This window comes from Nicotiana attenuata, chromosome 2 (assembly GCF_001879085.1).
Source record: "Nicotiana attenuata strain UT chromosome 2, NIATTr2, whole genome shotgun sequence".
Lineage (NCBI taxonomy): Eukaryota > Viridiplantae > Streptophyta > Magnoliopsida > Solanales > Solanaceae > Nicotiana > Nicotiana attenuata.
Window position 1 is genome coordinate 69,525,369 of NC_031990.1, and position 26,716 is coordinate 69,552,084.

Consider the following 26,716-nt stretch of genomic DNA (forward strand, 5'->3'; position numbering starts at 1 on the left):
ATGAAAATGTAGAGCCGGGATATATCAATGCATAAATGGCATGAGAATGTATTGTCACTGTACCTGTGACAACATCTGGGGATGCCTCTGAATCCTGTCAGCCTGTGAGTGCATAAAAGCAGTTTTGACCACCACTAGAACCTGAGGTGTCTCCTCCACCTCTCCCCCTACCACGGCCCTGAGTAGACTGTGGACCTGGTCGGGGAGCACGGACTGAGGGCGAAGAGGCTACTGTGGATCCTGAAGGCTGAGCTGGTGCACCTCTGCCTAACCCCGGGCACCTGCTAATAAAATGTTCTATCTGCCCACAATGATAACATGCACTCGAACCCTGTCTACACTGCACAGTGTGCAGCTTACCGCACTGAGTACATGGAGGAGTATGCTATCTCATTTGTGTGGAACGCTCCTGTCGACGGCCCTCGGGCTGGCCTGAGCTCTGCCCCGGTCCTGACTGAATATAACGATCAAACCGCTGGCCCTGCATCTGTGGTGGGAAACTACCTGCTGACCGAGGTGGATATCGATGGATTGGGGGCCTAAAATCACCCCGTGGCTCCCTATAAGACCCCATAGTACGAGCCCTCTTACTCTGCTCCCTATCCGTGCGAGTATCACAAATCCGACGAGAAAGGTCCTCTGTAGTCTGAGCGAAAGCCTGTATGCGGGAAATATCTACATCATCCGATAGGGATGCTACCCTACAGTCTCTAATCAGATGATCCCCCAAACCATCCACATAATGATGAACTCTAGCCCTCATGGTACGTACGATATCTGGTGCATACCTCGCCAAAGAACTAAACTTATGGCTATAATCCCTCACACTCATATCCCCTGCTTCAGGCTAAGAAACTGGTCAAGAAGGGCCTCCCGAACCTCCCATGGCAAATAATGGGCTAAAAATCCTCAGAGAAGTCCCCCCACTCTGCTGGCGGAGCATCAGGTCCTCTAGATCTCTCCCATGCCTCAAACCATAGGACGGCTACATCACGTAGTCGAAAAGAAGCCAACTCCACAGCCTCGGTGACGGAGGCATGCATCACCCTCAATACTCTATACATATGGTCTATAAAGTCCTGGGGATCCTCAATGGAACTGGATCCTGTAAATAATGGAGGGGCCAAGTGAAGAAACTCTCGTACCGTCAAGCTTCCTGTCCGATCTCTCCGGGCATCTACTCCCGACTCTAGCTGTCGCTCATGAATAGAAACCATCCTAGTCAGCAACTGAACTGCCTCCCTTATCCCCTGCTCCCCAGTCTCTGATGGGGAACAATAGGTGCTGGAGGTCCTGTGTCTCTAGCTGCCTCAGGTACTAATGGAACTGGTGAGGCTGGGGGTACTGCATCTCCCTGGGCTCCAACAAGTGCTGGGGAAGCTGAAACTAGGGGCACTGGAGACTCACTGTGTGCCTCTAAGGGAAATCTATCCCTCTGACACGGTGGGGCACGACTGGTACCTTCCCCCGGATCCATACCTATCTCTCGCTGCGCCATCTCCTGAGCGTAGGTAGCCTGTTCGATAAGAAACACAAAGCATGATTTAGATTTCATATCTTCTTATAACATCGCTCTATAGCACAATCTATTAATCGAAAGAAACGTAATCATTCCTAAATGCCTCATAGCCTCCTGATTATAAGTGTGGTGCAAAACACACCCATAAGCAAGACTCTACTAGACACGACTTGTGATCCCCTGAGATACGTCCTGCTCTGATACCAAGTTTGTCACGCCCCAAACTAGGGGAGGCACGACTGGCACTCGATACTGTATTCGATCGAGTTAGCCACTAAACATACTAGCTATCTAAACTGGGGGCCCAACAGATCGGGCAGCACAACATCTGAAATACTAAGCCTGGACCGTTAAAGTCATGACCTGAATAACAATAAGCCATATAAACAAAGGTAGATGAGCCAAAACAATAAAGTACTAGCTGGCCGACGAGGCTGCGACTGGAGACATACATGCCTACACACATATATATACATGCCAAGCCTATGGGCTGGAGACTGGAAGCTGCAAAAAGAAACCCAGAATACTGTGTCCACAATAGCCTTTAAGAGTATCATAAGCACTGTCGGGACAAGGCCCCGATTATACCCAAACTGTACAACAAAAGTAACCATCCTATGAAAGCTCCAGGAAGAGGTGGAGCTTACCAACTCTCAGCTGAACCCCAAAATCGTAACGGAGGGGTCGATCATAGTCCCTACCTTGACCTGCACTCATGAAACAAAAATGCAGTGTTCCCAGGCAACGGGACATCAGTACGAATAAAAATGTACTAGTATGTATGGCAGAAAGTAGAATCATACATAGCTGATGTAAAAAAAAAGTAATAGAGATACCACCTGACACTGAAACTTTGATAGCCTCCATGGCCGGCATCCGACCTCATAGTAATCAAATATGCATGGTATGCTCGTGTAATTGTATGTCGTGAATACATATATATTGATGCAAATGCATGACATACCCAACCAAATGCTAGCAATGGCGGTCTCTCCTAATAGCTAACCGATATCATATTGCCAACCTGTATCTTCTATTCAGGTAAAACTGACATTTCTTATTGATCATAGAAATAGAACAATTGTATTTATGTGAGAGCTTCTTCTTTCGCTGAAAGTTAGCTAATTAGGATCAATAATTTTTAGAAACTTACACAAAGCGACAAACTTTGACTTGCCAAGATATAATTGTTCTCGCAGAAAGGGCAGGAAGCAAGCGAACGGGCAAGTCGTTCAGATAGAATGATAGATATCATGAAATATATCTCATGATAAGATAAGAATTAAAAATTTAAAAAAAAAATCTGCAAGTTGAAGAGCAAATTAAGATGACAAAAGTAGGGGCGAGGATACATGTCTTAAAGGGTACCCTTCATCGGAAAATTACACTGCATATATAGATAAAATATTGGGTTTTAGGAGTATATAACATATATTAAACACTTTTTGTTGAAAATTTTTTTTCACTTCTTTCAAGTTTGAACACCCTTAAGGAAATTTCTGGATTCGCCATTGGACAAAAGGGTATGGCTTGTTGGTTGTCATTTAATACCCACACGTCCCCATTGTTAATAATTGGCTTCTGCTCTTAAGTATCACCAACTTCTTTAAAAGCTAGCTAGCTATCACTGTTCAGATTCCAGAAGCTCTCTGTGTCCATTTCTGCATATATTCTCTCTCTTCTTTTATACGCAAGAAAGAGAGACTTGATAGCAATATTGGCACAAAAAAACATTATATATTCATAAATTTGTACGCGTATATTATTATAGTAGTAGAGAAAAATAAGGCCCTTGTTTGGTCCGCATTATGATCCAACAAGAAAATCAAGACTTGGCTTCTTCCTTGCCTGCTCTTCCACGATTAGATCGACTTGATCGTCTCGTAAGTTGATCTTTCTTCCTCCACTAGATATCAAATTAAGGTAGTTTTCGGCCAAGTACGGAATTTAAGAAAGAAATAATTTTTTTTTAAAATTGTGACTTTAAATGTTACTAACATTTGTTTAGCCATAAAAACTTGTCATTAAGGGTAAAATAATTTTTGCTAACTAACTGTGAAATCGTGGAGATGCAGCTGCAGCTTCTAGAAGAGAAACATGGTCTTTCAGGAAAACATTCTCCCAATAAGAAAGAGGAAGTACAATCAGAGGATCAGTGCAAGACTCTGACTCTATCCTCTGCTCTGGAACAAGTTCATCACAAAGGCACACTCATGGAGCGACTTTCCGTCCTTGAAACTCGAGTTTTGCAGGTTTAACAAAGATATAGTAACATATACTGGCAGTAATGAATTTTTACACTATCAATTAATTTAACATATTGTCTAGCTTGTTACTTGCCTTATTGTTCATGTTATTGGTTCCATTTGTTTTTTGGACAGTTACATGTATTGTCTTTTATAGGACGATATTGTCAAAATATTTTTGCACGTATATAAAAGTTTTTAAAAAAGTAGTTTAAGTTCTATGCAATCATAATGTAAAAAATATTTGGTTTTCTATTGCAGTTAAGCCAGATAAGCCTAGATATGGATGAAGGAAAATTGTCAGGGTCGAGCTCATCAACAGGTGTACTTTCTTCTTTAGAGAAGTCAGGGCATACTTCAGTTACCTCTACGGTACTTACAGGTCAGGACGAGGACGAAAAAGAAAATCTCCATGAGAATATCAAAGACCCTCTTGCTGTTGCAGTTGAGGTACAAAAAAAATAATATGCTACATCTAGCTAGTTATCGCACGTTTCACGAAATTTAATACGCGTAATATAAGCTTGTTATGCATGTGTCAGTTAACGAATTTTTAGTCCATCACTTCTTAATGTCTATTTAGTAATTGGTGAGTTGCACAATTGAAAAAGTTATCATGTTAATAATATGTATTTGATTTGTGTCTTATAGAATATACATACTACTGGTAGAATTTATCTGTTTAATTAATAGGACTACCACGAGATTACCATAGAAGGATTGTGTATAACAAGTTAATTTTCTAAACTATCATATTATCAGTAGGATTTAAGTTAATAATATACGTTAATAGTGCAAAAATATTTTACGATATTATTGCAAATTAACTGGTTATAATAATTTTTCACTCTCTTTTCAAGTATGACATCAAACATGCAGGATATGAAGATTATTAATTTGTTATTGTAGGTCAATTTATATGATAGTGTAAATAACTTAACTCTTGATTGAAATTGTTGATCTGCAGGAAAAAAGCTTGTCCATTAATGCAGTATCTTTGACAGAAAAGAAAGAACAAAATACTAGCATGAGTAGGATTAAGAGAAGGAAATCCCACAAAAAGTGGTCTGGCTGGCTCCGATTACTGGGATGTTGAACTGTGATATGTGAAATGTTTAGAACCTTTGTTTATCGTAACCTTAAGCATGTTGGTTTCCAGGATCACTCTTTGTCGTTTGTATCTTTTTAAAGTACATTGGGAAATTACAAGAGTGGATTTGGTCACTCACAAAGTTTAAATGCGTAACTGTAAATTCGGTACAAGTTCAAGGTGAATTATGTATAATCAACCTAACACATTAAAGATGTCTAGCTCCATTGCAAGATGTTGGCGTGTAGGGATGGAACTTTTATCTAGTGTGATGAAATGTCTCCTAAGTAGCTTGTTAGTTTATATGAGTCCACCAAACTTTAGAGTACCTGGTCCTCTATGATTTTTCACTAAGAATACTAGGAAGCAGTAAGTAAAAGAGACACGGGATTTTTACGTGGAAAATCCCATTCAAGGGGACAAAAACCACGACGTACATTTGTAGGCTTTTAACTTCACTAAATTGTAATCACACTATTATAAGCCACTATGTAATGACTCTATTACAAAGACTTTAACTCATCTAACTTGTAGTACACTTACCATAAGCCACTTTATCACAACTAGTTACAAAGACTTTAACTTATGACTAACTCTAGTCACAACACAAACTTATTTAGAAAGTTTGTGATTTTTGGGTTTCCTAAAATAGAACTTCTAAGAAAGCAAGATAGGAGTTACAATGAAGATCAAATAATAAGAGTACAACTCAACTACGGATACACATAGACTCATTGTGAAACTGATCCCTTAGTGGAGTTGTCTTCTTGTTCTTGACACACTTGTGACTTCAATGCTATTCACTCTTTTAAAGCTTGAGAGAATATCACTAAATGCTCAAGTTAATATCTTGTGCCTTGCATCATGTTATTATACTACCAAAGACATCACAAGGATGATGTCAATTCTTAGTACAAGCCTCTTCAATGGGAAATGACTGCTGCACTGTCGCATGAACAGTAGCAGGCAGTCACTCTCTACAATTGCGTTCCAGCTGTTGACTTGTACTTCTGTTAGAGAGCACCAAGGGATCAGGTCCCTTTCGTATTCCTCTTTGTAGTAGTTCATTAGCTGGAGTTCAAACTGAACTTCGTTCATTTGAAATATGTACCAAGTGAGTGAAGTTCCCTATCTAGTTCTTAACAGTAAGTTTGTTAGATCATCAAAACATACGTTTGTTAGATCATCAAAACACAAGAAACATAAGGTGAAGACATTGAGATCCCATCAATTTCCCCCTTTTCGATGATGAAAAACTTAGGCATTGATAGTATCTATTTAGAGCATAAATAACCAGATGAGGTACCAGGAACTACCCAAAGTTTCTCCTCAATCAGATCCCCTGTTTCAATCAATTGGTCACCAAGTTCCCCCTGACTTTTTGCTTTTTATTCCCCCTTAATTAGGTCCCCCGTTTCAACAATCTTCCCCTTTTTGGCATCAGTAAAAATATACAAGTAGGCAAACAACATAAAGAAGTCCAGTACAGTCAACTCATGCCACATATGTACACACAATATGACAGAAAAGAGAAGCCTAAGGAAAACAATAACGTGCAAGCAAAAATAGGAGCTGTTTCATTGATATGAACAATGGAATGAGCAAAATAGGAGCAGTAACAGTGAAATCCAGCATGCCATCAGTAAAAGGATAAAGAAAAAATAGAAACAACAGCCACAAAACATCATAACATAAGATGACTGATCACAAGGAGGAATCTAAGGGGCACTAGAAGAGGAAGACTGGGGTGGAGAGCAGCAAGTGTCTTTAGATTAGGTCCAGTCGGGCATTTGCAGACAGCTGCTCCTCGAGCAGTTTTGCGCGAAGCTTATCATTTTCTTTTGTCAAGTGGTCAACTTCTTCATTTGTGAAATTAATGAGATCGGGTCCTTTAACAGCTTGACTAAGCTGGGTTTCCAGTATGGCGTTCTGAGCCCTCAACTATCTGATCTCTTCAGAAGCAACATTTTGAGCATTGATCAGCTGAGAAATAGTCAAAATGTTTCCACCAACCTTTTTTACACACTCACATTCTTCCAGAGTAGTTTTAGAGAAGGTTTGCTTGCGTGTGCCCACTCTGGGATTACCCAAGGGAACCTTGTAAAACTTAAACACTTGAGTGAGGAGGAATCCATATGGAAGCCCATGATTCCCACTTTTAAAGTTTGCCACCTTTTGCATATGATCTGTCATGATTGCTGGCAGGTTGATCGGAAAAAACTCATCAAGATCTTCTATTAGAACCAGATCGATCAGACTTTGTAGCAATAGACCGCCTCTCAGAGCGAGGTAAAAATACCTTATTAACCAGCTCAAAGAGAAGCTGATACTCAGGAAGTAGCACTTTTTTATGAACCTGTTCCCCCTGCTGAATAGCTTGCTCTTTCATGATAGCTCTCCTGAAATTAGCACCATATACACCTTTGACAGAGGACATTCCTTCACAGGGAATTTGGAGAACCTTCCCCAATGTTGAAGCATCAAGTACAATGTCTACTCCATTTACTAGCACACAGATGTGATCCCCCTCAACAGTAAAAACAGATGCGTAGAAATTTTGTACCGCATCTTCGTACACTATAGGCATGTTCTCCTGAAACAAGTGCTCCCATTGCTAAAATTCCACTATCTCCAGAATTTGCCTCATACCTGCCATCTCTGAGATTGCCGGATCAAACATACGACCCCACAAGACTTTCTGAGTTCTCAATCTCTCCTGCCAAAGACCACTGTCACTGGGTATGGTCTTCAGAGAACCAGGTTCCCCTACAGTTTCCCGTTTTCATTTTCTAGATTCTTCAACAGATTTCCCTTTCCAACTTACAAATCCCACAGTATCTCCTTCAGATATAGCTTGCTCAGATACACTCTTCTTAGACTTACTACTACCCTTCACGAATGTTTCACTTTGTTTTTCAATAGCTTCATCGGAAGCTCCATCTACAGACTTCTGGATTTTTAGAGATCCTTTTACCAAGGAACTAGGTTCCTCTAGAGCATCCTTGTCATTCTCAGCCACTGGAATACTTTTGTTAGTCACAAACTCCCCTTGTTTCATCGACCTCTTCCTTTTTGTTTTGACACTGCTCTTACCTTTATGCAAGGTAGACTCGTAAGCCTCTTTCTGCTGCAACTTGGAAGTGGGTGACTTGGAAGAGAATTCCAAGGGTTTAGGATAAACATGAGGTTCCTAAGTTGATTTATCTGGAAGAGATCAGGTACTTCAATAGGTTTTTCTGTGACTTTTTCATGGACTAGAGACTCGAAGAGTACCGTGGTTCTTTCATCGCCTAGGAATAGAGTATATTCCCCATGATACTCAGACAAGGGATAGGCTCCTTCATTCAACAGACTCCTAGCAACAATAGCCATGATATTGTGTGCTGCTTCCTTTTCTGGTGACTCTGTGAGAGCAACTAAGTCCAAAATGGAGGAGTTCAGATATTGATCAGGATCATCCTCAGAGACCTCTGACACTTGAGAGGGAACACATCCTGAGTGTTCTTTGGTGAGATCAGAGGAATGAGAATACATGGGGTTTTCAACACATGGAAGGAAGACAAAGTTTGATAGAGAAGAAAAGACAATAGAAAGTCAGGAGGGACCAGGTGTGGGTGCAGTAGCATTGGGAAAAATGGAACAGTGAATTTCAGGTGATGATTTTAAGGATGATGAGGGAGTGAGAGTAGTGTTAATGGTGGAAGAAGTAAGCGATCGTTCGATTGCCGTTGTAGGAGGATTTGGTAAGGAGGTTGAGTGAAAAAGAAATGAAGAGAGGATCACAGGGATACACAAGAGGTGAAGTTTCATGACTTGCTGTGAGAAAGAAAGAGAGTTTTATGGGAAGAAGAGCTAATGATGAGAAAAGAGAGAAACGAGTTCTGAAGGGTTTTGAAAATGGCGGTAGGTTTGTGGGAAAATGTTATCGTGTAGAGGAGGTGAAGGGATTTGAAAGACAAGACATGACATGCAAACTTTGAAAAGTTGGATGATGTGGCAGTTGAATTAATTTTGTTAACCCTTTTGAGAAAGCATGCAAGACAACACATTACTACTAACCTGTGGTACAGGAACCTAATGCTCGAACGATTTTAAAAAGATTTTAGCAGCTCTTCTTTCGCAGTTCATCATTGTACCTTCAGCTTCTATGATCTTCATGCGTGTTTACCTGCAATGGTATCGATATGAGTTAGGTTTGGCAAGAAAACACTTTAGCTAGTTTTACCTGAAAGAGATTTTCATAGCCAATTGATGAGGTATCAGGTTCTCAATTAGGCTTCAACATCCCTAGCTTCACCATGTTTCTTTCAAAAAATTTCCTCGCTCAATGCCTTTGGTAAAGATATCTGCAACTTGATGTTCTTGGGCAGCAAAGTCTCATACAGATAAGTCCCCCTTACATTATTTTTGAGACAACTATAGACATGCATCAGTTTGATCCTCTTCATGGACCAGGTTCTTTTCCAAGTTAAGAGCGTCTGCTTCCGCTGTTGAGAGAACTGCTGGGTTGTATTTCCTCGTATCCAATGAGATGAACCAATTGAATGAGTCATTCCAGATGTGTTCTTCTTGACCGCTAGATAACTTTGTTTCCTTCAAAATGGTGCATTTCCTCATGGGAGCTGAGATTTTAATTTGTAGAGGAACTCAGTACGTTTCCCTGCACTTCTTGTTTTGCTACTTGTGAAGTCTCTTGCACTACATCTCCAACTCTTTCTTCTGCTTTAGTTGATAATAATTGAAGTACCAGGTTCCTTTTGAGAAGTGAAGGAAGAAGTTTCATTGTCCTTACCTGTCTCCTTCATCTGACTCATCATATTACCCTTGCCATTTGAAATATCAGATATCTCCCAGGAACCAAAAGTGGTTCATTATCTTGATCATTACTGTTTCCTTCCTTGTTAGAAGGAGTCTTGTTGAACATCTCATGACCACTTTCTTCCATACATTGTGTTCGCTTGTTGTGTATCTTGTAAGCTTTACTTTGAGAAGAATACCCCAGAAATATTCCTTCATCACTCTTGGCATCAAATTTACCAAGCCGATCCTTTCTATTCTTGAGAACATAGCATTTGTACCCAAATGTTCTTAGGTGAGTCAACTTGGGTTTTCTTCCAGCCAGCAACTCATAGGGGGTTTTGTTCAGGAGAGATCTGATCATGCACCTGTTCATCAAGTAGCACACAGTGTTTATTGCCTCTGCCCAGAAATTTTTGCTATTCCACCGACAGTGAACATTGTCAGTGCCATGTTTTCCAGAGTTTTGTTCTTTCTTTCAACAACACCATTTTGCTGTGGAGTCCTTGCGTAGTCAAATTTTGTTTCAGGGTCAGATCTGATGTAAGCTACTTTAAATCTCATCTTCACTTGGATTTTCTTGACAAAGTTCACAAATACCTCGGAGTCTCATCTTTTGTCCTCAGAAATAGTGCCCAAATGAATATTGAGTAGTCATCCTCAATCACAAAGATCCTTTTTTTACTCCTGCTTAGTGTTCTTATAGGACTACACAAATCAACATGAAGGAGTTCAAATGGTTTCTGTGTCCTTATTCATCAATTTATCCAGAAGTGAGACACTTGTATGCCCCCAATCCTTTATGCCAAGTCTTCTAATCATTGTCAACTGCATTCAAGCATCTCATATCAACAGCTTAGACACGAACTTCTACCTTGTTTTCTTGCCGATACCTAGAATGTACCCCTTCGTTCTATTTCCAAAGGGTACATCCCCTCCTTGCAGGGCTTTCGGTAAGAGAAAATCCATGGTGTTTCCAGTCATGTGCTTTGAGCATTCACTGTCCATGATCCATTGTAGTCCGCTTCCTCTCACTGTTCCCTGCACATCTCAATTATGGGTTAGATTTAGGAACCCAAACTAGTTTGGGTCCCTTGTAATGAGGAAAAAGGTGGATAAGAGCCTTTCTAGTCCATGCAGGCAATATGCAATTTTTGCGAGTGGTACCTGGTCCCTTTTTAGTAGTCACTTTGTCAGAAAAAATTTTGTTTTTCTGAACAGATTGAAACCTGGCTTGACAATTTTCTTTGAAGTGCCCATTGTTCCCACAATGGGTACAAAGCCAGTTATCAGGAATTGTGACATACTTGTTATGAGGGTTGTAAGGAGTTTTCTCCTTTTGAGACCCGATTCCCTGCCTGTTTCCACTATTGTTGAAGTACATGGCAGTGACAGCATCAGAGGACCAGGTCCACTTGAGAGATTTCTCAAGATCCATTTTTACCTTTTTTAGTTCAGCTTGAAGCTGCCTATTTTTCTCAAGTTCACCACATAGACTAGTTTTAACATCATTCAATTCTGTTTCAAGCTTGATGTGTGACTCACTGGCTACTTCTTTCCCTTTCTCAATACTTTCAGGCCTAAGTTCTGATTTGAGTCTCTCAATAGTTTCCTCTAGGTTAGTGATTATCACTAAAAAGGCATCCCTCTCTTGCTCAGTAGCTGCAATTTTCTCTTCTAGAGTGTGCTTTTCATTGCTAAAGCCTTCTATGGTTCTCTTCAAATCAACAACCACTACCATCAACTCATCTATCTCATTTTCTACACTGCTTATTTTTTCATTAAAAGCCTCCTTTTCTTTTTCAAGATTGGCTATGGTCTCATTTAGATCCACTACACAGACCACCAGGTCATCTCTAGATTGTTCAGCATCTCCTAGCTCTATGGTCAAGATCTCCCTATCATCAATAAGACTATAATATGCATCAATTATAACATTTGCTAATGACCTTAACTTATTAGAAGAGTAGGATTTCAGATTTCTCTGAACATCCCTGAAATTTACCTCATCATCTTCATCCTTTTCATCTTCGTCAGACTGAGCCATCAGTGCAAACAGTGAGTCATATTTTGTTGCTTCAGTTTCTACTGCCATCATGGAGCTATTTTCTGCATCTGGTTCCCTTTCTGATTCGCTGGAGGAGTCTCCCAAGCAGCAAGAGCCTGCTTCACAATATTGTCAGCTGCACTTTTTCAACCAAATCATTTGTCTGGCACCGGGTTCCTTTTTGTTGCTTTGTCAGGGTTTTGTTTCTATTGCTCCTATTTCAAAAGTGGATAGTCTTTGATGAAATGCCCTGGCTTTCTGCACTTGTGACAGAGATCACTGTTCCTTGCTTTACTTGAACTGCCCCTCTTTGGTATACCACCATTTCTTCGAACCATCTTTTGAAACCTTTTAGTAAGATAGGCCATATAACTATCTTCTTCACTTGGGTCACTCTTTTCAGCCTTGAGCACCAGATTCTTTTCCTTCTTTGGCTCTCTCCTTTCACTGTCTTTCATTCTTTTCATCTCGTATATCTTCAGATTACCAATTAGCTCATCCATGGTTAGAGTTTGTAAATCTTTAGCTTCAGTGATGACATTCACCTTACTCTCCGAGGAGTCAGGTAGAACACTGAGAATTTTCCTTACAAGCTTGTTTCTGGGAATAACATCTCTAAGTGAATGAAGCTCATTTATGATGGATGTGAATCTAGTGTGCATATCTTGTATAGACTCATTGTCCTTCATTCTGAAGAGCTCATACTTAGTGGTGATCATGTCAATCTTGGACTGTTTAACCTGAGTAGTTCCTCCGTGTGCGGTTTGCAATGCTTCCCATATTTCTTTGGCAGAATCACAGGTTGAGACTCTCATGTACTCATCAGGTCCTATACCACATACCAAGATTTTCTTGGCACGATAGTTCTTTTTACGGCTTTTCTGTCAATATCACTGTACTCTTTTCTGTCTTTCGGCACCATTGGTCCAGTTTCTCCAAGCTTCTTCATAGGAACATGTGGACCATCATTGATGATGTCCCACAATTCTAAGTCTTCAACCATTATGAAATCATGCATATGAGTCTTCCACCAGCCGTAGTACTGACCATTGAATCTAGGAGGTTTGTAGGTTCATTGTCCTTCTTCAAGGTTGGGTGGAGCAGCCATTGAGATCCTTTCTAGGTGTTAACCTTTTAGAAAGAACCTGCTCTGATACCAATTGTTAGTTTATATGAGTCCACCAAACTATAGAGTACCTGGTCCTCTATGATTTTCCACTAAGAATACTAGGAAGCAGAAAGTAAATGAGACACAGAATTTTTACGTGGAAAAATCCCACTCAAGGAGACAGAAATCACGACCTACAATTGTAGGCTTTCAACTTCACTAACTTGTAATCACACTATTACAAGCCACTTTGTAATGACTCTATTACAAAGACTTTAACTCAACTAACTTGTAGTACACTTACCAAAAGCCACTTTGTCACTAACTAGTTACAAAGACTTTATCTTATGATTAACTCTAGTCACAACACAAACTTAGAAGGTTTGTGATTTTTGGGTTTCCTAAAATACAGCTTCTTAGAAAGCAAGATAGGAGTTACAATGAAGAGCAAATAACAAGATTACAACTCAACTACGGATACACATAGACTCATTGTGAAACTGATCCTTTAGTGGAGTTGTCTTCTTGTTCTTGATACACTTGTGACTTCAATGCTAGATTGACTCTTTTAAAGAATGAGAGAATATCAGTAAATGCTCAAGTTAATATCTTGTGCCTTGCATCATGTTATTATACTACCAAAGACATCACAAGGATGATGTCAATTCTTAGTACAAGCCTCTTCAATGGGAAATAACTGCTGCACTATCGCGTGAACAGTAGCAGGCTGTCACTCTCTGCAATTGTGTTCCAGTTGTTGACTTGTACTTCTGTGAGAGAGCACCAAGGGATAATGTCCTTGTCGTATTCCTCTTTGTAGTAGTTCATTAGTTGGAGTTCAAACTGAACTTCGTTCATTTGAAATGTGTACCAAGTGAGTGAAGTTCCCTATCTGGTTCTTAACAGTAAGTTTGTTAGATCATCAAAACATAAGTTTGTTAGATCATCAAAACACAAGAAATATAAGGTGAAGACATGGAGATCCCATCATAGCTTTACTTTCAATAAATTCAAAAATTATGTTCAATCAGAGACTTTAAAATAAAACAGGTGGCATAAAAACCAATAAATTAAACTCCACATTTATGTGTACATGGTAATTAATCCGCCTCTAATTATACAATGTATGCACTTGCAAACAAGTATGTATATGGTACATCTGCCTCTGTCTATATATCCAAGTCTGGAATGTTATCCCAAAAGTTGATAAACATATCTTCATCCCACATCAATGCATCAAGATGAGGAATAGGTCCTGGAATCACGTATTCTGTAATTGGTTTACAGTAATAAATGTTTGGCTTTTGCACACCATTCTATTTCTCTTTTCTCTTTGTAATAGTATCGTTCCGTTAGCAAATCTGATTAGTTGATGGATTAAACTTTTGATCCTTCTTCAAAATATTTTTTACGGTTGTTTTTGTCCTAGATTTCCTAGGAATATCTTTAGGAGAAAACCCGAGATGTCTAATAATAGTTCCATTTTTATTTTTCAGCCCCTTACGAGGTTTCCCACGATGTTTTTGACACTTCATCACGAATAACTAAGCAGAGTATTAGAACTTCTCTCTTGGTCAAATAACAAATTTTTAAGTATGATTACTTGAGCAGAGGCGGATTTACTGTGAAAAATGTGGTTCACGTGAACCCATGGTCCCTCGGCTAAAATATGTATATGATGTACATAATTTGCAAAAAAGTAGTTATATATATTTGATGGCACCCATGGTCAAAAAGGGTGAAGTGGTGCACTGATTTTGCCTTCTTATTCCTAAAAGTCTAATTGCCTAAGGGCAAGGGATCGAATCCCTGCTTGGCTTTTGGTTATTTATTTGTTTTTCTTAAATCTTTTTTTTTCTCTTTCTATTTATTCTAACGCAGCGTTTCATATATCCTATAAGATATATCAGTGCCCAACTTCTACACAGAGATGACAGATCCACACGGTTCCTCAATTCCCAAATATCAAAATTATTCCCTAATTCCTAATCTCAATTTATCCCAAAAGGTCACACGTTAAAAAATAAAAGAAGCAAAACCCTAGTTCTTATTTTGATTTGTTCTTGTCTCTTGTTCTAAAAGCTAAAGCTAATCTTGACATCTTGTCTCCATTTACTCTCTGACTGCTTGTGCAATGCTATTTTCCAATTTCTCCAAGGTAAGGTCCAATCTTTTTCTAAACTAGTTAATAAGTTTTCTTGTAGGTTTATTCCGATTTTGGGATTTTTTTTTCCGGTAACTACTGAACGAAGGAGATTTTTTTCTAATTTGGATTTATTTTGATAACTTTTCTTGAGCTAATCATTTTTTATTGATATTGAATTACATTGTATATGATTTACTCTATTGAAGCTAATAAAATATGCATAATACACAAAGTGCTCCTAAGAGCTTATTCTTTCTTGTGGTTTTATTTCAACAAAGGTTCTTTTAATATAAAAGTTTCAGGATTATGTCAAGTGAAGAACTGGGCAGTGGGCAAGCACTTCCGTTTGATCTCAAAGTTAAAATTATCAAAAGTTGCAGAAGAACTGTTAAGTGTTCATTTTATTTTAATCGAACTTGAAAGGGGTGTGATTCCTCTATTTTATTATGTTTGAAAGGGTGTGATTCCCTTATTTTCTTGAATACAGAAGGGGTGTGATTCCTCTTGTTTATTATGAATTAAAAAGTGTGATTCCTTTAGTTTTATTATGAATTTGAATTTTGATGATGAGCGATATTTAAATTTGTAGGAACATCAAAATGGATAAATTTGTGATCAGTTCAAACATTGGCCAATCAAGTTCCAATGGTAGTAGTCGGCTTTCTGTTAGTTCGAATATAGCTCCTGAAATCCAAAGAGGGACAATCTTATCCCCTCCATCAAATGTTGATAGTGTTCTTGAGCTAGGATCTCCCAATCCTGATCCCATAGAAAGAATACCGATTCTTCAGTATGCCCTAATATCCGAGATGAAGTGAGGAGACATTATATTCAAAAGGGGGCTTGTCAACCGAGTGGCCATGCTTTCCCTAAAACTAAATTTGGGAACAAAATACGTCAATTTAATCTCGATTGGTTTAAGGGTCCATATTCTCAATGGTTGGAATATAGCATAAAAAGTGATGCTGTATTTTGTTTGTGTTGTTATTTGTTTAAGAATGAACTTGAAAGTCGCGGTAAAGCGGGAGATGCATTTACAAAAGATGGTTTTAAGGGTTGGAACAAGGATACGGAAAGACTTACAACGCATGTCGGGAAAGTAAGTAGTATCCATCACAAATGTTTTAATAGGATGCAAGATTTTATAAATCAAGAACAATCGATTCAATATTCTTTTCATAAGCAAAGTGAGAAAGTAAAAAGTGATCATCAGATACGTTTAAATGCCTCGGTTGATGTGGTAAGATTTCTCTTGAGAAACGGATTGTCATTTCGTGGTCATAATGAAAGTGAAGATTCCGAATACAAAGGTCTTTTCTTGAACTTTTGGAATTTCATGGGGATAAACATTTAGATGTGGGAAAGGTAATATTACATAAAACTCCAAAAAATGATATGATGATTTGTCCAGCAATTCAAAAGGATATTGTGGATGCTTGTGCTAAAGAAATAATTAAAGCTATTATCCAAGATTTGGATGATTACTTTTTTGGGATATTGGTTGATGAATCAAAGGACATCTCACATAAAGAGCAAATGACCCTTGTTATACGATATGTTAACAAAAGAGGGGAGGTGATTGAGCGCTTTTTGGATATTGTCCATGTGAATGATACATCTGCACTATCATTACAGAAAACAATTTATGATTTGCTTTTGGATCACTCTTTAAGCTCATCCAAGCTACGTGGACAAGGTTACGATGGAGCTAGTAATATGCAAGGAAGAATAAATGGCCTAAAGTCTTTTAATTTTACAAGATATTTCATCTGCCTATTGTGTTCATTGTTTTGCCCATCAGTTGCAATTAACACTTGTAGCTCTTTCTAAAAAGCATCCGGATGTGAATAATTTTTTTGATGTTGTCACTAACACATTGAATACTATTGGAGCATTTTTTAAACGCAGGGAAATACTTCGACAACATCAAGTAGAGAAGTTGGAAGAATTACTTAAGTTTGGAGAAATACTTACCGGGCAAGGATTGAATCAAGAACGTGGGCTCCAACGACCGGGTGATACTCGTTGGGGTTCGCATTTTAAGACCTTGGAAAATTTCTTGATTATATTTTCTCCGATTGTTAACGTGCTTAAAGATATGCAACAAGATAGTCTTCTTTCTCTTGATAGATTTGCAGCAAAAAATCTTTTGGGTAATATTCAAGAATTTCAGTTTGTGTTTTGATTGAACTTGATGTTCAAGATGTTGCTTTTTACAAATGAATTGAACAAAGCTTTACAAAAGAAATATCAAGACATAGTCAATGCTATGAGGTTGCTTGACCTTGCAAAGATAAGATTGCAGACTATGAGAGAAAGTGAATTCAAGTTCTTGATGAATGAAGTTTACTCGTTCTGTGGTAAACATGATATTATGATCCCCAAAATGGATGAAGACTATCCATGATCGAAATGAAAGAGGTCGGGAGTTTCATATTCACATCACTTTAGTGTGGAAATATTTTATGCAGCTATTGATTTGCAGCTTCATGAGCTAAATAATCGTTTTGATGTAGTGACTAGTGACTTACTCCTTGGTATGGCTTCTTTGAATCCGATTGATTCATTTGCTAATTTTGACAAAGACAGAATAATGAAGTTGGCCGAGTATTATCCAAGTGAGTTTGATGACAACAAGCTTCGAGATCTCCGCTTTCAGCTTGATAGTTTCATTGTCTATGCTCAAATGCCTCATAGCAAATTTATCAACTTGAAGGGAATGAAGGATCTTGCTATAGTGATGGCAGAGACGAAATTGGATCAAACTTGGTGTCATATTTATTTACTTGTGAAGTTGACTTTGATTCTACCTGTTGCTACTGCAAGCGTGGAAAGGGCATTCTCCTCAATGAAGCTCATAAAAAGTGATCTACGTAATAGCATTAGTGAAGAGTTTTTGAATGGTTGTTTAGTTTGCAATATAGAGCGTAAGGTATTTGCACCTGTAAATAATGATGCTATTATTGATCGTTTTCAAAGTATGAAAACTCGTCGAGTACAATTGTAAATTGATAATATTTGTTTTTGTGATAATGAAACTAATTATTTTTTTGCTCGGTAAGTTGTTGTGATTGTGAAATTTTATATTATCAAACTAAATGTTAATCTTGAAAGTAATGGCGCACCCATCGTCCCGAATTTCTAGATCCGCCTCTGTATTTGAGTAAGTGGTCTTGGAACTCTTTTTATAAATATAATAATCCTAAATTTAGATGGAAAAAGGTTTGATGTTTCCTTAGTTTACAAGCCGTAATCGTTTGAGTTGGGAAAAGAAAAGGCGCGAGATAGTTTAACTTTAACTGATAATATGAGTTAGGTCTCTGTTTTTAATATGGCAATCTACATATATTATAGAAGTCCATTGACCAGTTAATTACCTAGCACATCTCTTCCATTAGAATGACAATTTATCTAAAAAATTTAAAAACATATATCTTCTCCTGCTGAAAAGTCACACCATTTAGAAAATCCTACTAATTATGTATTTGAGTAATTGCCAACCGTTTAACAGTTGAAAAGTCGCTATCAAAAGCCCTAAAGTCCCTGCGTGGAAAACCAACTCCAAATCATTGTAAGAGGATTCCTTTTTCATGTGGTAATAAACATTAATGGATCGGAGTGTTGTGCATAATGATGACAAATCGAAGGGCAATGATCAGAGGGATACAACAAATACAAATTGCTGTAAATACAGAATTAGATGGAACTTCTCTTCTTTTGTTCTCTGAAGCTTTACTTTCTGAACCTTATGTTTTCCTCTTTGAACTATCTTAAGGCCTTTACAGTTGCTCCATCTCTCTGTCTTTGTATATATTATTTTATTAGGATGATATTCCAGTCTTCTGCAGACATACTTAAATAAATGCTGATTTGATTCATGCTGTCGAAACAAACAGGTTTAATTGGAGTGTAGCGGGTAGTACAACAACAAGGGAAAAGTGCTTCAGGACACTCATTCATCTGAGCAGTGGCAGATGCAGTATAAAACCATCGGGTTCAACTGAACCCAATACTTTCAACGCGGACCATAAATTTATGAATAAAAAATTACTAAAATTGTAATGAATAGTTGATATGAACCCATAACTTTAAATGCTGAACCCATAGACAAAAATCCTATATGTTGGAAAACTAATTCAAAGTTATAGTAGGAAACCGTAGTTATTTAGGAATTGGTTTATTTAATTCATGTCTAAATAGGATTTGCAGTTAGAATGAATATAGAAATAGGCTTTTCTGTTTCTAGTTGAAATAGGTTTTCTACTATTATAAATAAGGGTATTGATAGCTTATTTTGTGTGTGCAGAAGTGTGGAGGAAATAAAGAATTGTAGACATCAGTCAGAAACTTATAATAAAATATTTTACTCTATGATCAATATTGCTGTTAGCCATTCATATTTTTCATACCTTCATTAGTTTCCCGTGAAACAACCTTGTTTACAAAAAATGCATCAGGTATTGACGTTCTTTGATTAAGTATAGCAAAAAACTAAGAAGTATGATCTTCTCGGAACAATCAATAGTTCTCGTATGGACTAACCTTGATGACTTTTTTTAATGTCTATGAACTGACATTCTTTGTTCTCCGATTTTAAGGCAATCGTGTAATGGTTTAGCAAATTGGAAGTTCGTGGGATTTTGTGTGATCACTAACCATGCTTCTCTGTTAATGTATTGTGAATAACCATATATAGCACAAAGTTCCCCTAACTTTAGAAACTAAAGGAACAAACACAACAATTTATTTTACCCATTATTACCTCATATTCTAGTACTTTAAATCGTCCTTTAAGTATTAATTATATTATTTTGTGCTTAATATTATATTTTAGCTGTGTGGGAATAAAGCACTATGATGATGAAGAGATTTAGAGCAAATTTAAATAAAACACAGAAGAAACAAAAAGAAAATTAAAAAAAATAATAAGACAAAGGGGGACACCCTTTAGGTTTTGTCCCCCCAAATGGAAGACAAAAGAGTAATATATAGAATGAACTCAAAACGCAGCAAGGGGAAAAAACGGCAAAATCGTCACTGCTTTCTGCGCCAGGTCCAGCGCTAGGCACTGGACTGGACGAAGAGCCGGGGAAGTATCCTATTTTACACGGGACATGGTTATTTCGGCGCTACACGGTCCCAACTTGTATAAAAGGGCTCCTAAACCTAATTTGGATGGGGAGAATATTTTTGAGTGGACAAACTTTAGACGGAGGGAGAGCACGGAGCCGCCGTGGAGGCCAGAATTCATCAGATTTCATCTTTCCTCCGCCAAACTTAGTAACTTTTATGTTTCTTTATATGATTTGGTGTTTTGCTACCATGTCTATGTGGAGCTAAACTTCACATTCTACGTTGTGGTTCTTTCATGACTATTGTTATTCGGAAATTAATTTTGATTTCTTGATTTATCGTATTGGTTTATTTATTCAATGTTGCGCTTGATTATTTGATTGCTTGATCACCAATTGAATACTATTTACGAATCTATAATTGAACTCGAAAGTGGGAGTTTTAGATTTGTCACAACCCGGTTTTTCCACCCTCGAGAGTCGTGATGGCGCCTACTAGTAAAAGCTAGGCAAGCCAACCAACTGAATTATTTACCTTGTTTTCATTCTAAATACGTTAACAATTAAGGACCAACAGTTAACAATCAACAAAATTTACTAAGCGGAAGATTAAATTTCATGTTTTAATAATACTGCAAATATCATTCCATAACAAATCTACCCAAGACTGGTGTCACAATTTTATAGACTATCTAAGAGTATTACAAATAAAGGTCTGAAAGAAATAATACAACACTGTCTCTGAAAATACATGAAAGAAACAGGAATAATAGATAGAAGGAGGCGTCAAGGCCTGCGGACGCCTGCAGGACTACCTCGGGTCGCCTGATGAACCAGAAGCAGCAATCTCACTGCGGTCCGAAATCTAGAACACTGGGATCTGCACAAAAGAGTACAGAGTATAGTATCAGCACAACCGACCCCATGTGCTGGTAAGTGCCTAGCCTAACCTCGGCGAAGTAGTGGCGAGGCTAGGACCAGACTACCAAAATAAACCTGTGCAGTTAAATCATATACGGCGGAACAATACAAGCAGAAATGTACAGCTAAGGATGGGAGGGGGGAAACATGCTGCGGGGACATCGAATAATAACAGAAGAACAACGCATAAATATAAGGATCACCATAGTTCAATTGAAGATAGGAAGGGGGATCATGCTGCGGGGTACAACAAGTATCAACAGAAAACCAACAATTAAATGTAGAGAAACCATAACTCAGTTATAAATAAAAATTTGGAAATTCAAAGACAAGTGCACGGCATCACCCTTCGTGCTTTAACACTCTCTCACCAAAACAATGCACGGCATCACCCTTCGTGCTTTACACTCTTCCTCATCCAAGCAACAATCATAAAGCAATTTGGGCAAGGGAATCAATAACATCACAATAAAATCAAGTAACAACAGGAAATCAGTAAGTAAGCGTAAAGAACACCATAACTCAATTACTAGTAAAATCAGGAAAATCAAGGACAAGTGCACGGCATCACCCTTCGTACTTTTACTCTCGTCCTCACCATGAAAATCAGTATAATTGGCACGGCATCACCCTTCGTGCTTGTACCTCACATAATCACTCATATAAAGGCACGAAATGGTACATCGTGCGGCACAAAATGGTACATCGTGCGGCACGGCATCACCCTTCGTGCTTTTACACTCTTCCTCACAAAATCATACACGGCATCACCCTTCGTGCTTTAACACTCTCTCACCAAAATAATGCACGGCATCACCCTTCGTGCTTTAGACTCTTCCTCACCCAAACAAAAATCACAAACAATAAGGGCAAGGAAATAAATGAATCACAATAAAATCCCGGAAAGGGAACAATATCAAAACAACAACGTCCCGGCAAGAGAACAATATTAAAAACAACAACATCCCGACAAGGGAACAATATTTAAAGCAACAACGTCCCGGCAAGGGAACAATACCATAATCCTCTTCTCTTTTTTACATTTACTTCACAACTCGATTTACAATTTAAGCCAATGCTCTATAAGGTTCAATTACCAATTATTCTTTCACAATTCACTTTACGACTTGAGCCAATGCTCCTCAATGTTCAAATATCACCATTACTTCCACAAACTTTTCCCAACAATAGAAATCATCACAAAAAGCATAAACAATACAAACGGAGTCATAATAATCATAATATAAGACTCACGGGCATGCTTGACACCAACGTATAGATACTCATCACCATGCCTATACGTCGTACTCAACAAATAACACATAGCAAATAGGACACAACTCGTAATCCCTCAAGCTAAGGTTAGACCAAACACTTACCTCGATGCCACGAACACAATTCAAGCCTCAACTATCGCTTTACCTCTTGATTCCACCACCAACTCGCTCGTATCTAGCCACAAGTTACTTAATTATATCAATAAATGCTAAATGAATCAATTATAATGCATGGAAATAAGTTTTCTAAAGTTTTTCCCAAAAAGTCAAAAATCAACGCCAGGCCCGCTTGGTCCAAACTCGAAATTCGGACCAAAACCCGATTACCATTCATCCCCCGAGCCCGGATATATAATTGGTTTTGGAATCCGACCTCAATTTGAGGTCTAAATCCCAAAATTTTAATATTCTTAGGTTTGACCTAAAATTCCCAATTCCACCATGAAAACAGTAGATTCTAGGATGAAATCTTGTAAAAAGAAGTTAAGGAGTAAAGAAAATGAGTTAGAAATCACTTATTAATGTTTTGGAGAAGAAAGAGTGTTTGGAAAATCACCTCTCACGTTTTTAGGATTTTGGAAAGTGAAAAACAACTGAAAGTCCCGTTTAAATATACTCCCCTCAGACCCTCTCCGCGGACCGCACAAAAAGGATTGCGGCCGCGGAGCTCACCGTTGAGAATGTTGACTGCAGTGACATGCTTTAGTATTTTGGCCATAACTTTCTCTATATATATCCAAATTGCGATTTATATACCTTTCTGGAAACTAGACACAAAGGGATACAACTTTCATTTTTGAATCATCTCAAAATTCCTTGTAGATCAAAAGATATAGGCTTCCGAAGTCAGACCAGTGAACCTGCGGATTCTTCCTCACCGCGGACCGCACAAAATCCTTTGCGGTCGCAAAGGCCCCTCCGCGGTAGCACAAAATCATTGTGGACCACACTGGCGGGTTCATAGATCTGCAACTTCTCTGAACTTGCAACAGCTATGTTTTAAGCCTAAAACATCCCGTAACCTACCCGAAACTCACCCGAGCCCTCGGGACTCCAAACCAAATGTGCATACTAACTCTAAAACATCATATGGACCTACTCATGTGATCACATCATTAAAATAACATGTAATACCATGAATTGAACCCACAACTCAACATTTTCATCAAGAACACTTAAAGTTCATAACTCTTCAACCGAAAGTCCAACTCACGTCAAATAAACTCCATTTTTCTCCAAATTTCAGGGTTATCATTTTAAATACTATAACAAGTTTGTACCAGTGCTCCGGAACAAAAATACGGGCCCGATACCAATGATTTCAAACATTAATTCTTTTTTTCATTTCTTAGATAATTCAGCAAAATAATTTCTTTCAAAAATTGATTTCTAAGGCTTGGGACCTCGGAATTCATTTCTGGGCATTCGCCCGAGTCCCATATTTTACTGTGGACCTCTCGGAATCGTCGGAATACGGATCTGGGTCCGTTTGCTAAAAATGTTGACCAAAGTCAACCATAATCAAATTTTTAACTCTAGAAATTTCTATTTCTCACACATAGTAAGCTTTCTAGATATAGGTCCGGACCACGCACGCAAATCGAGGTGAGGTAAAAAGGAGGTTTTTAGGCCTCGGAACACTGAATTTATTTCTAAAACAAGTGAAGGCCTTTTGGGTCATCACAAGATTGCACATAGGATTGAGTAGAGCAAGTTCTTGAACCTGGGCATTGAGGAACGGATTCGAGGTTAATTAGGATATATATGCCTAATTTCCTTGTTTGGTTGATTTACGAATTACAAATGCTTTCTTGTTGATTCTAACTCCATAGTTGTTAGGTTAGCTTGAATGGCCGAGTAAGAACTCGACCGATTCTTACGAGCAATATTAACCCGATCAACCAATAAACCAGATAAATTAATTATTCAATTCAATTGAAGAATACAATATGATTGTTAGATATCACATAACTCTAGATCGTTTTATTCGCATTGATAACATAAAAATCTGCTATCCTGTTATTCAGAGTTTACTATTTGTTTTTTTTAATTAGTTTACAATCAAATACTTCTACGTTTAATTTTTGTTTAGATAGTTAGAATAGTCTAATTTAGTTAATAGTTAATCACAAGTACTCGTGGGTTCGACATCCGACTTTTATTCTCTTTATTACTTGACGACCGCGAATACTTGCGTGTGCGTTTGGCCGAACACTTTTTGGCGCCGTTGCTGGGGACTTAGAAATTAACTATTTTTCTAGATTAGACTTTTACTTTTATCTTTACAAGTTTTCTTTTTTCCTTCTCTTTTTGTAAATATTTTATTTTTATAACTATTTGATTTTCTCTTAGTGTGTTTCTAGTTCTCTCAAGATGACGTCTGGGGATGTAATATACGAAAGTAAGGTTATTGATGAAGACGCTTGGTTGACAGAAGATTTTTATGGCCCATATTTTTGGGCTAGTCATGGCCTGACCTCTTGGAGATCTAAATTTGAATATGGGAGTAAAGGTTGGTATTGGGACGGATATTCTCAATTAGGGGAATCTGCGGAACGGCGTTGTTTACTAACAACGTTGGTGAAAGATTGGTCTAAGGAGAGAGATGAGCTTGCACAAAAAATTGATAATTTTGGCTTGGTTGTGCATAACTTGGATGCAGATTTGAGTGCAAAGGTTGATGTGTGTAACTCCCAACAATTTAATGATGAGTTCTATGAAGTTGAAAAAAATCTTCTAGACCAAATTGAGGAGCTAAAACGAGAATAACAATCATTAGACCATGTATTTCTTGAGGATGTCAATAGTGAGAAGAGTGATCTAGAGTCATGTGAGGGAGTAGATAACGTTACTTTAGGAGAATTGAGTGTTTGTATAAATGGGGATGTAAATAGTAGTAAAATTCATGAGTTAGGGAGCATTAAACTTCATTCCAATCATTTTTTCACATTGTGTTTAGATAGTAAGATAGTAATCGAGCCACCTAAGCCTATGGGGGAGTCAAAGAGTGAGGATGAAAGTGCCTATATTCTTAAATTTGTTGTACCAAAAAGCAAAAATTACATTCCTCATCTAAAGGCCGAGAAGTGCAGAGTGAAAATTCTATTACTTGGCTTGGTTATCTTTGTAGCCCCACCAAAGGAGAATAACCACAGACTGGATGCTATGTTAGGGTAAAATTCATAAGTTCAAGGTAGAGGAACAAGTGGTTCATGTCGTGCCGCGACGTTAAATTAGGCCTTGTTGGGAGACAACCCAACTTTAGTGCTTTTTTTTTTAGTTTTAATTTTTTTTTCTTATTGTATTATTTTTGTAGTGTTGTTTTGATTTTGTAGGACTACTAGCATAGAAAGCAAAGCCACTGGAAGAGTGCAAATGCGAGCTAGATGGTGAGAACTAAGTGTGGGGTGCCAACACAAACGACCATGCTTGGGAGATGTTTGAGTATCCCGTGAACTGCTATTGCTTTGGCCTTTGGCCTTCCAGGGAATTTCTCTTACCCTTTTGATTTTATTAATAATGCGCATTAAGGACACTACACTCCTTTTGAGTGTGGGGTGGAGAATTCCTTCGGATAATTAGCTTTTTAGTAGTTTAACTTCTTATTTTTTTTGTTTTTCTAGTAGTGTATTAGTAACTTAAATTTTTTTAAATAAAAAATTTATTAGGAAAATCTGGACTTTTCCCTAGGATGGATTTCCTAGACAATTTTCTTGAGGGATTAAAGTCTAATAAAAAACACACAAAAAAAATTAGAAAATAGTAAAAGTCCAAAAATACGTCTTTTAATTTCTTTAGGTTGTAATAATCCCCCGTGGTTTTTCTTTGTGCCTCGGTTCTTTTCCATGGGGTGTAGTTTGAACCGGGTATTTTTTTTTCCTTTTAGAGTAGATTAGGAATTAAGAAAATAAAAGAAGGAAGAATTATGAACATAGACGCCCTTGACTTGTTTGATAGTAACATATTTAAGCTTTGGCATGAGTAGTATCTTCCCTGTGATTTGAAATTATTGATGATGCCTTGCTTAGTTAGTGTCACGACCCAAACCCCGCACTAGTTGTGATGGCGCCTCTCGTGAAGAGGAGGCCAGCCAACTAACCCAACTCGTCTTTTAAAAAATAATTTAATCATGAATAAACAGCTAAAGTATGACTTAAAAATATTAATTAGAGGAATTACAACCGCACACAGCCCTAATCGGGGTGTCACAAGTCACGAGCATCTATTAGAATGTAAGTACAACCTTAAGGTCTAAAATACACTAATCAAGAATAATGAACAAAGGGAGGAGAACGATGCTGCGAACGCTGGCAATCACCTCGCTAAACTCCTATATCTCTGACTCTGATCAGCCAAACCCGCTACCGGGTGAATAAATACCTGCATCTGCACACGGGGTGCAGGGAGTAAAGTGAGTACCAACTCAGTGAGTAATAAAGGTAAATAACAACTGAGCGGTAAGAAATCACGTATGTCACATCATCATGCTATAT

At 38.0% G+C, this 26,716-nt stretch overlaps 2 protein-coding genes and 1 long non-coding RNA gene across 3 annotated transcripts; all 3 read left to right on the forward strand.

Moving 5' to 3' along the window:
• On the forward strand, positions 3,275–4,902 carry LOC109223024. Its single transcript, XM_019387287.1, has 4 exons — positions 3,275–3,402; positions 3,595–3,771; positions 4,027–4,215; positions 4,733–4,902. Exons 1-4 carry the CDS (start codon positions 3,328–3,330, stop codon positions 4,859–4,861), a joined length of 570 nt encoding a protein of 189 aa, XP_019242832.1. The 5' UTR covers positions 3,275–3,327; the 3' UTR covers positions 4,862–4,902.
• On the forward strand, positions 14,747–15,492 carry LOC109223025. Its single transcript, XR_002067509.1, has 2 exons — positions 14,747–14,965; positions 15,250–15,492. It is a non-coding gene; the product is annotated as an uncharacterized LOC109223025 (long non-coding RNA).
• On the forward strand, positions 16,352–17,960 carry LOC109220742. Its single transcript, XM_019385206.1, has 2 exons — positions 16,352–16,664; positions 17,425–17,960. The coding sequence occupies exons 1-2, from the start codon at positions 16,352–16,354 to the stop codon at positions 17,958–17,960; spliced, it is 849 nt and encodes a 282-aa protein (XP_019240751.1).